Here is a 9,689-nt window from a genome sequence, read left to right as displayed (position 1 = left end):
TGTGCCCTGGCCTGAGCAGCAGGAAAGATCCCAGCTGTCAGCACTCGCGATTACCCCCTCAGCCCAGGTCTCGTGCTCAGCTTCTGCCCCAGCACACACCCTGGTGCATCCCACCTGGTCCCCCAGGCTTGGATGCAGCCATAGCACACACCCTGCGAGCAAGTGGAGACTGACGAGTTTAAGACTCGGCCACCCTGGGACCTTGAGCATTTGTGCAGAAGCAACAGAACTGTGGACAAAAGCTAAACGATGGTGGAGTCGGGGTCTGTCTACCTAGGATCCCCAGACCAGGAACTGAACTGCCGGTTCTGCCCTCCCACCTTCCTCCTCCCAAAATCAAACCAGGCTGCGGCAGCTCCCCGTCAACGTCAACTACGATTTTTCAGCCCAAGACGCAGGGTTTGGGAAACGCAGGCCGACGGGGCACGTATGTGGCTGGGTTAACTTCTTCACTGGTTTATTTGCAGCTCCCACTTCTCTGCACAGCACATCGGGGGAGAAATGCCTTTCTAGGGGGCGGGCCCAGAAACAGAGCATGCGTACACAGCTGAGCCATTGCCACGAGCCGCTGGATCTTCCCCCCATCACAAAAACTTACACGGATTTCCCAGGAACAGCCAAAACAGCAGGAGAGGAACAGAGGGTAACCCCAATCTATCACTCCCCTCAACACACAGCTAGTGCCCTTCTTACGTCTCTGCTCTGAGGGACCCAAACCCCGCCACGGTCCCTGGCTTCCCACCCACCAGGTATGCCAGTGGAGTGGGGCCATCCCCAGAACTTGGCACCCTTCTTGACTGCAGGGCTTACGAAACCTCCAGCTGTTACACGCTTTTATTTTGCTGGGGAGCAAATTACCCTCTCCCTCCATGGCGGGAACAGGTTGTGCGCTAAGGGGGGCACAGCTGTTCTTGTCCTGGTGAAGACCTGCTCTCCAACTGGAAAGCAAACCAGAGGGATGCGGAGAGCTGCTAACGGGACCAGAGATTCAACCACGTTAGGAATACACTGTCTGTGTCACCACAGCCTGGTGTTTGATCGGACAGGGAGGAATTACAACCCCTCAGCTCATGGGATTTTGCTGCCCACGCTTCCGTCTTCTGTCATTCCAGGGGATGTTTCCTTTTCCTATCAAAAACAGCCAGCAAAACGAAGGGCGTCTCTGGGCTGACATCAGGGGGTAGGGTAGATTGTTGCAGTTTTGAAACTTGTTTTTAGTTGGAGCTTCAGGGACGAATGGAACCACGAAACCAAAAGAGAGTCACATCCTAGTCTCTGCTGCCTTCTCCTCCCAGCTGCTCCAAAGCCAACCGAGCATCAGGATGTTGCTGGATGCTGCACTGCTGGAGTTTACCAACCAAAAGGGCTCAGGAGGGGAAGGGCGGGGGGGGGGCGGAAGGATCCTCACCGCTCCCGCGCCAGTCTGTCCCTCAGAGGATCACGCACTTCTTCTTGGAGCATTTCTTCTTGCGTCCATTGCTGATCTTCTCTTTGTGCTTCCGGATCTCCCGCACCAGCGTGTAGAAAGCGTCCTCCACTCCCTGGCGTGACGAGAGCACAAAGGGCGAGAAGAGAAACACGCGCAGCTAAAGGGCAGTTTAGACAAATCCCCCGCCTGAAAGCGTGGCTGGCGCAGAGTTAAGGAGCCCTAGCGTGGCCGACAAAGGTGCCGAAACGCTGCAGAACACAGATGCCGGCATCTACCCCCAAATGCTCGGTCTCCTCCTAGCTCTGATGCACGGGATGTTTAATATCCCTCCCAAAACGCATTCCAACAAGACTAGCCAAAAGTCTCCAGTCACTCTTGGAATTGAGCTAGGCGTTTCGGGATATGGAGACCACCTGGGGGACCCAGCCTCGCAAGGAGAACATGGGTAGCAGCCTGCCCCAATCAAAAGATTTTGTATTTGCCACCTTTTTAAAAAAAAAAAAAAAATCATTCTCTGGCCAGCTCTGGGGCCAAGGGAACAGGCCGGTGTCACTCTGCATCCCCACCGCCAGCAGTGTCCCCCACGTACCTGCCTGGTTTTGGCCGAGGTCTCAATGAAAGGGATGCCGTAGTTCTTTGCCAGCTCCTGAGCCTGTTTGGTGTCCACCGTCCGAGAGGGCAGGTCGCACTTGTTACCGACTAAGACCATGGGGACGTCATCCGAATCCTTCACCCTGCTGATCTGCTCCCTGGGGCAGAAGGAAAGGGGCCATCAGAGCCAAAGTACACAGCTGGGGCTGGAGAGAAGAGCAACCCCACCGCCAACCGCCCCCAATCCCGCAGCATCGCTGCCCAGCGGAGAGGACGCCAGGCCGGATGGCATCTGGGCTCCTGAGGGGCCATCGACTAGAGGCTGCCGCTGCTGCTCTGGCTTTAATACAGAGCCGGAGCCAACGCTCCCTGGTGCCAGCGGGTTCGGCATCGGCAACCCAACGCTCCGCCACAAAACGGGGGACAGCATGGCCTACGACCAGGCAAGGTGTGCGAAGGTCTGCCGATGTTCCCCAACCCCCCACATCCCAGCCCTGGGCTCCCCCCAGCTCTGCCGATGCTCCCCAACCCACAGCCCCCCATTATCCCAGCCCTGGGCTCCCCCCAGCTCTGCCGATGCTCCTCAATCCCAACCCAGAGCCCCCCTTTATCCCAGCCCTGCGTGGTCCCCCCCCCCAAGCCCTGTTGCTGCCCCTCAACCCCGACCCGCAGTCCCCCCCATTATCCCAGCCCTGGGCTCCCCCACAGCCCTGCCTCACCAGTGCCTCTCAACTGCAACCCACAGCCCCCCGTTATCCCAAACCTACCCACGCACCGCCCCGGGCTGGGGAAGGGACCCCGCTGACCTGTAGTGGTGCACGTCCTCGAAGGACTTTGCGTTGTTGATGGCGAAGACACAGAGGAAGCCCTCGCCCGTGCGCATGTACTGGTCGCGCATGGCGCTGTACTCCTCCTGCCCGGCCGTGTCCAGGATGTCCAGCAGGCACGTCTCGCCGTCGATCACCACCTGCTTCCGGTACGAGTCCTGGGAGGGGATGAGACAGTGCCTGACACACGGGGCCCTCTGGGGCGGGAGGGGAGCCCCTGGGCAGGGGGGCTGGGCAGGCAGGGCCCCGTCTGGGGCCGGGGGGAAGGGGTCTCACCTCTATGGTGGGGTCGTACTCATCCACGAAGTGGTTCTGGATGAGCTGGATGGTGAGCGCACTCTTGCCGACACCACCAGCCCCCACCACCACCAGCTTGTACTCGGTCATGGCGGCCGGGGCGTGGCGTGGGGATCAAACGGCCCCCCCGGGGGTCCCGGCCCGGATCATCGCTCGAGGCTGGCCCTGGAACCAGCCACAACATTAGAGCAGGGGGCCAGGACGCCTGGGTTCTCTCGGCCACCGCCCGTGTGGGGAACCCCAGACCGGCCCTGAGAACGGCCTCCCGCACTCAGTACCAGCCCTGCAATCCCCCCGCTGCCCCCAATACCTCCCCCCAGCCTAGCCCCCCCAGCCGCCGATGGCTACCTCCCCAAACGCAACCCCTGCCCCCAGCCACCAATGGCCTCCCCCCCAAACGCAACCCCACCCCCCAGCTGCCGATGGCCTCCCCCCCCAAACGCAACCCCTCACCATAGCAGCTGCTCCCCACCCAGCATTGCCCCCCATCAGCCCTCCCTCCCGCATCCCCACCGCACCCCCCACTTCAGTGCAGCCAACTCCCCTCTGCCCAGCCCCCTTTAACACACCCTGAAGCAGATCCTCCCTCCCTGCTGCTGCATTCAACACCCCCCATGCCGCCCCTCCCCTATACCCCCCACACCGCCCCTTCCCCCATGCTGCCCCTCCCATACCAACCCTCCCACCTCCTACACCCCACCCCCCACACTGAAAGCTTCCCCACTGTATGCACCCCACAGCAATGCAACTCCGCCCCACCCTTATGCACCCCCCCAGCCTCCAGTGCATCTCCCCCACCCCGTCCCTCAATGCACCGCCCCACCCTTATGCACCCCCCAGCCTCCAGTGCATCCCCCCCAACCCCGTCCCTCAATGCACCGCCCCACCCTTATGTACCCCCCAGCCTCCAGTGCATCCCCCCAACCCCGTCCCTCAATACACCGCCCCACCCTTATGCACCCCCCAGCCTCCAGTGCATCCCCCCAACCCCGTCCCTCAATGCACCGCCCCACCCTTATGCACCCCCCAGCCTCCAGTGCATCCCCCCCAACCCCGTCCCTCAATGCACCGCCCCACCCTTATGCACCCCCCAGCCTCCAGTGCATCCCCCCAACCCCGTCCCTCAATGCACCGCCCCACCCTTATGCACCCCCCAGCCTCCAGTGCATCCCCCCCAACCCCGTCCCTCAATGCACCGCCCCACCCTTATGCACCCCCCAGCCTCCAGTGCATCCCCCCAACCCCGTCCCTCAATACACCGCCCCACCCTTATGCACCCCCCAGCCTCCAGTGCATCCCCCCCAACCCCGTCCCTCAATGCACCGCCCCACCCTTATGCACCCCCCAGCCTCCAGTGCATCCCCCCCAACCCCGTCCCTCAATGCACCGCCCCACCCTTATGCATCCCCTCCTCCCCCTACGCCCCCAGGCAGCACCCCGCCTTTCTACAGCCCCTCTCCCCCACGCCTGTGCCAGACCCCCCCGCACCTGCAGCCGGCTCAGGGGTTCACTGCCCCCCCACGGCCCCGCCCTGCAGCCGCTCCCGGGCCCAGCACGGGACAGGCCTCGCGCCGGACACCTCCCCCCGCAGCCAATGGCAGCGCCGCCCCGCCCCCGCGCCACGCAGCAGCCAATCAGCGCTGGACGGGGGGGCACCATAGAGAGGGAAGTGGGGTGGGGGTAGAGAGGCTGCGGGGGGGCAGCTAGCGCCCCCTAGAGGGGCCCGAACCCCCACCCAGCCCTGCCGGTGCCCCGCACTCCCGACCCGCAGCCCCCTGCCAGCCCGGCCCTGCCGGTGCCCCTCACTCCCGACCCGCAGCCCCCTGCCAGCCCGGCCCCCCTCAGCCCTGCCAGTGCCCCCCACTCCCGACCCGCAGCCCCCTGCTAGCCCGGCCCTGTCCCCCCCCAGCCCTGCCGGTGCCCCCACTCCCGACCCGCAGCCCCCTGCTAGCCCGGCCCTGTCCCCCCCCAGCCCTGCCGGTGCCCCCACTCCCGACCCGCAGCCCCCTGCCAGCCCAGCCCTGTCCCCCCCCAGCCCTGCCGGTGCCCCGCACTCCCGACCCGCAGCCCCCTGCTAGCCCTTCCGATGTGTCTCTATGTCCCTGAAGTCACTCGTGAGCCCGGTGACGCACTCAGGAGGTGCCCCCGGCCCTTGGCCAGGATTCACACAGATGCTCTAATTGTGCTGACGGGGGCAAGGCCTGAGGCTCTTATCCAACCTCCCTAATGAGAATAAAGGACCATCCGCCAACGCCCTGGGGGGGCTGGGGAGCCAGGACTCCTGGGTTCTATCTCCAGCGAGGGGAGGGGACTGGGGTCTAGTGGTTAGAGCGTGGGGGGAGGGGGCTGGGTTCTCTCCCTCGCTCTGGGAGAGCAGTGGAGTCTAGTGGTTAAAGTGGGATGGGGTTGGGACCCGGGACCCCGGTCAGGACCAGGCTTATGAAGCTCATTTCAGTAATGGGGAAACTGAGGCATGGCGAGACGTGCCCAGCCCCCCAGATAAAATCAATGAATGCAGGTAGTGCCTGGAATAGAACCCAGGCGTCCGGCTGCCCCGCTGATTTCCCCTTGAGCTGCCCCTAGAATCCCCCAGCCCCCCTCCCCCAGCCCGCGTGCAGGAGTCAATTAGAGCTAATAAGACCAATTTTCAGACGTATTTTCTGACTAAGTGGAAAAGAGAAATTAGAGGCAAAATAAATGAAACAGCCCCCCTCGAATCCGTGGGGGGCAATTAGCTACACCCCCCAGGCATGACGCACCCATCTGCCCCGCCCCCCCAGCCCCTGCCCTATATAAATCTGGTGCCTGATCCCCCAGCTGCGACCAGAGCAGGGCAGAATTTGAGGTGAGATTCCTGCAGCCCCCCAGAATCAGACCCTGCTGCTGACAGGGCTGTGGGTCGGGAGTGAGGGGCTTGGGGGGGAGCCCAGGGCTGGGCTAGCAGGGTGCTGCGGGTCGGGAATGAGGAGCTCTGGGGGTAACCCCAGGGCTGGGCTAGCAGGGGGCTGTGGGGCGGGAATGAGGGGCTCTGGGGGTAACCCCAGGGCTGGGCTAGCAGGGGGCTGCGGATCGGGAGTGAGGGGCACCGGCAGGGCTTGGGGAGCCCAGGGCCGGGCTAGCAGGGGCTGTGGGTCGGGAGTGAGGGGTGGGGGCAGAGCTGGGTGGGGGAGCCCAAGGCTGGGCCAGTGGGGTGGGAGGGATTTTTTCGTCGGGGTGAACAGAAATACCCTTTGGTGCATTGGGCTGCGGGTAAAGCCAGGTGTGTGTGTGATGAACAGCGAGTTTGGGGGGCAGAGATAGAGGCAGCCCGGACTCCTGGGTTCTATCCCGGCTCGGGGAGGGGGGTCTAGTGGATAGAACAAGGGTGGGGGAGCAGGGAGCCTGGACTCCTGGGTTTTCTCTCTCTCTTGCACAGATGGGGATCCCTGCTGTGCTCTGCATCTCCCTGGCCCTGTGGGGGCTGCTGGGCGAATGCGCCAGGATCCCTCTGATGGTGAGAGCCCCCCCCAGACCCCCCTCCTGGCCTGCCTCCTCCATCCCCACCTGTTGCCCCGAGGCGGCAGAAGCCTGGGCCCCCGGGGCCCCCTGAATGGTACAATCACCACCAGGCCTCTGGTGGGGTCCTGGGCTGTCCCAGTCCACGGGCGGGGGGAGCTCAGACAGGTGCGGGGAGCTCAGACCTGGGGGGGAGGTCAGACTGGGGGGGGGCAAACTACTCAGTTAATGGGGATTTTTTCTGCAGCCCAAAGACAAACGTGGCTGGACCCTGAACAGTGCAGGCTACCTGCTGGGCCCCCGTGAGTACCCCACCGCGTGCCCCCCCCCGAGAGACCCCAGGTGGCCTGGCTCCCACCCCCCCCCCCGGCCCCCCCCCGGAGAGTACCCAGGCGTCCTGGCTCCCACCACCCCCCCGGAGAGAACCCAGGCATCCTGGCTACCCCCCGCCATGCTGCCCCCTGGAGAGAACCCAGGTGGCCATGCCCACCCCCCGCCCCCGGAGAAAACCCAGGCATCCTGGCTCCCACCACCCCGCTGTGCCGCCACCCCCCCCCCCCCCCCCGAGAGAACCTAGGCGTCCTGGCTCCCAGCCCTCGGATCTAACCACTAGACCCCACTCTCCTCCCAGAGCTGGGATAGAACTGTGGTATCCTGGCTCTGAAATCCCCCCTACTCTAACCACTAGACTCCCCTCCCCTCCCAGAGCTGGAGAGAGAACCCAGGAGTCCTGGCTCCCAGCTCCCCCTGCTCTAACCTGCAGCCCCTCCCTCTCACTCTCTCTCTCGGCAGATGCCCACCGCCCGCTGATGGATAAGGGGGCCTTACCTGGGAAGCGGGAGGCCGCTGAGGAGCCGGTGCAGCTGGAAGTGGGGTTCAAGGGTAAGTCCCCCACCCACGTCCCCCTGCCCCTCTCAGGGCCCCTCTCTGCACCCCAATCACCGGCCCCTCTGTCCTCCAGGTGCCCCCCTGCGCCCCGCTGCCGAGCACGGCTTCCAGACCTTGCTGGATTTCCTCTCCTCCCTGTGTCTTCCAGGTAAGTGCCAGGGCCAGACCTTGGGGGGCGGGGGGCCAGGACTCCTGTGTTCGCTCCCTGGCTCTGGGAAGGGAGTGGGGTCTACTGGTTAGAGTCAGGGGCCTGGGAACCAGGACTCCTGGGTTTGTTCCCTGGCTCTGGGAGGGAGTGGGGTCTAATGGTTAGAGTTGGGGGGCAGGTGGGAGCCAGGACTCCTGGGTTCTCTCTCCAGCTCTGGGAGGGGAGTGGGGTCTAGTGGTTAGAGGTGGGGGCTGGGAGCCAGGACTCCTGGGTTCTCACACCGGTCCCTGGTGAAGGGGAGGGGGGCTAACCAAGGGGTCTTTCTCTCCTTTCTCAGTTTCTGTCTCATTCCCACCTGCAGAGCTGGGGGCCCTGGATTGTCTGCCCCACCCCGATGCTGCCGGCCAGCCCTAGCCCCCCGGCCCCCCGCCAAGCTTCGTGTGCCAGGAGCCCCCACACACGCATGGTGACGGGCGCACACCTGAGGGCAGCACCCATGGCCCCCACCCAGGCCCCCTGCCCTGGTGTGGACATGCTCAGCCCTCTCCCACCTGGGGATCCCCCCACATCTCGTGGCCTCCTGCGCAGACCCCCCCCCCCGCTCCCATTCTTCCGCCACCAGCCCCCTAGTGTGACTCCCCCCGGCCAAGCAAGCGTGAGTCGCCCCTGGTACTCATTCCACGTCCTGCCCTGAGTGTGATACTGGCAGGGGAGTGGGGGCTAGTGGTTAGAGCAGGAGTGAGGCTGAGAGCCTGGACTCCTGGGTTCTCTTCCTGGCTCTGCAACTATTTCCCTATGTGCCTTTGGGGGTTCGTCCCTTCTCTGTCACTCATTGCCTCAGTTTCCCCTCCCGTGGCACCCCGGAATTCCCTAGTCATCATGCTGCATGGGGGACAGTGACAGGCTGTGGACTCACCCCCCATGTGCCCACGGACCCCCAGGAGACTCCCCCTCTGCACTTGACACAGCTGCAGCCAGCGCCAGCCCGCGACACGTCCCGGAGCTGGATGTTAACCCGACACTCCCCGAGAACGGCGGCTGTGGACTGCCAGCGGCGGAGGACACAGACGAGGCCAGGGACCCCCGAGTCCTGCGGGGATCCTGGGGCAACAGACCCGCCCCAGCCTCAACTCCCAGCCTCGGGGATGGGGGGCGGGGGACGAGCTCAGGGGAAAGAGGGGCCACCCTAAGCAACCAGCCAATAAATATTTCACTGCTCGATATTCCTGTGTGGTGCTTGGGCTGGGAGCCAGGACGCCTGGGTTCTCTCCCCGGCTCTGGGAGGAGAGTGGGGTCTAGTGGTAAGAGCAGGGGGCTGGGAGCCAGGACTCCTGGGTTTCCTCCCTGGCCGGGCAGAAGCGTAGGAGTGATACAGCAGGGATCTGTGGGTCGGCAGCACCGCAGCCCCCTCGGGGTCGCTCTCACTGGGGTGAGCTCCTTGGATTCCTGCCCCCTGAGACTCACTCTCAAAACCTGCATTCCCCCCCCCCCCGCCGGCCCTGGGTCAGGCCAGGAGCCCCCTGCAGTGAGTGCCCCGGGATGGGCCCCGGAGGCAAACAGACCCCCCCAGAGGGAGCCAGGCCCCCCAGCTCTGGGCTTGGGAGTGACTCAATGTGACGAAGTGAGACTGTTCTTAATGTTTCCTCTGAAGAGTGTGGGGGTGCCTCAGTTTCCCCTAGGCAGTTCTTAAGTATCTAGGGGATGGGATAAGGGTGTATGATCCTTGCAGAGCCCTAGAGGGCAGGTGTGTGCAGGGGGCTGGACACAGAGAATGGCCGACACCCTGTTTCCTGGCAGCTGATGGCCTGGGCCCTTCCCCCCTGCCAGGTGAGAGCTGAAGGGCTGGAGAACAAAGGGGTCAGGTGCTCTCCTGGCCCAGGAAAGGGACAAAGCCCAGGGGGGGCGCTGGAGGGAGTTTTCAGTTTGGGGCTGGCTGGGGATGAGGAGTGAAGGGCAGACGTGGTTGTCTGGCTCCCTGCCCCCCAAAATGGACCCGGCTGAGGGGTCCAGTTCT

The 9,689-nt window shown here is 64.2% G+C and overlaps 2 protein-coding genes across 4 annotated transcripts; one reads left to right on the top strand and one right to left on the bottom strand.

Annotated features, from left to right (window-relative positions):
* Nucleotides 1-440: 440 nt before the first annotated feature.
* LOC144929685 (GTPase KRas-like) lies at nucleotides 441-4,885 on the bottom strand. 3 transcript variants are annotated; one of them, XM_078850070.1, is made up of 5 exons: nucleotides 4,633-4,885; nucleotides 3,124-3,309; nucleotides 2,827-3,005; nucleotides 2,019-2,178; nucleotides 441-1,537 (listed from the first exon to the last, which is right to left on the bottom strand). In XM_078850070.1, exons 2-5 carry the CDS (start codon nucleotides 3,232-3,234, stop codon nucleotides 1,439-1,441), a joined length of 549 nt encoding a protein of 182 aa, XP_078706196.1. In that variant the 5' UTR covers nucleotides 3,235-3,309; nucleotides 4,633-4,885; the 3' UTR covers nucleotides 441-1,438. The 3 variants fall into 3 exon arrangements, with proteins under 3 accessions (XP_078706196.1, XP_078706194.1, XP_078706195.1); XM_078850068.1 differs by having other exon boundaries at nucleotides 441-1,541; nucleotides 4,633-4,876; XM_078850069.1 differs by lacking the exon at nucleotides 4,633-4,885 and having other exon boundaries at nucleotides 441-1,541; nucleotides 3,124-3,435.
* A 600-nt stretch (nucleotides 4,886-5,485) lies between these two features.
* LOC144929714 (galanin peptides-like) lies at nucleotides 5,486-8,735 on the top strand. The gene is made up of 6 exons (XM_078850136.1): nucleotides 5,486-5,989; nucleotides 6,560-6,637; nucleotides 6,887-6,941; nucleotides 7,432-7,521; nucleotides 7,601-7,675; nucleotides 8,037-8,735. Exons 2-6 carry the CDS (start codon nucleotides 6,560-6,562, stop codon nucleotides 8,087-8,089), a joined length of 351 nt encoding a protein of 116 aa, XP_078706262.1. The 5' UTR covers nucleotides 5,486-5,989; the 3' UTR covers nucleotides 8,090-8,735.
* The last annotated feature ends 954 nt before the right edge of the window (nucleotides 8,736-9,689 follow it).

Source organism: Lepidochelys kempii, chromosome 23, assembly GCF_965140285.1.
Source record: "Lepidochelys kempii isolate rLepKem1 chromosome 23, rLepKem1.hap1, whole genome shotgun sequence".
Taxonomy (NCBI): Eukaryota; Metazoa; Chordata; order Testudines; family Cheloniidae; genus Lepidochelys; species Lepidochelys kempii.
The sequence above is the reverse complement of the archived record's forward strand: the minus strand, read 5'-3'. Positions and strand labels throughout refer to the sequence as shown.

Bases quoted from the DNA above. Each gene is read 5' to 3' on its own strand.
- LOC144929685 (XM_078850068.1), bottom strand. From the start codon at position 3,234: ATGACCGAGTACAAGCTGGTGGTGGTGGGGGCTGGTGGTGTCGGCAAG. The intron at 3,006-3,123 runs GTGAGACCCCTT...ATCCCCTCCCAG, and splicing joins AGTACGACCCCACCATAGAG to GACTCGTACCGGAAGCAGGT. The intron at 1,542-2,018 runs GTACGTGGGGGA...TCGTCACGCCAG, and splicing joins CCTCGGCCAAAACCAGGCAG to GGAGTGGAGGACGCTTTCTA.
- LOC144929714 (XM_078850136.1), top strand. From the start codon at position 6,560: ATGGGGATCCCTGCTGTGCTCTGCATCTCCCTGGCCCTGTGGGGGCTG. The intron at 6,638-6,886 runs GTGAGAGCCCCC...TTTTTTCTGCAG, and splicing joins GCGCCAGGATCCCTCTGATG to CCCAAAGACAAACGTGGCTG. The intron at 7,676-8,036 runs GTAAGTGCCAGG...TCCCACCTGCAG, and splicing joins CTCCTCCCTGTGTCTTCCAG to AGCTGGGGGCCCTGGATTGT.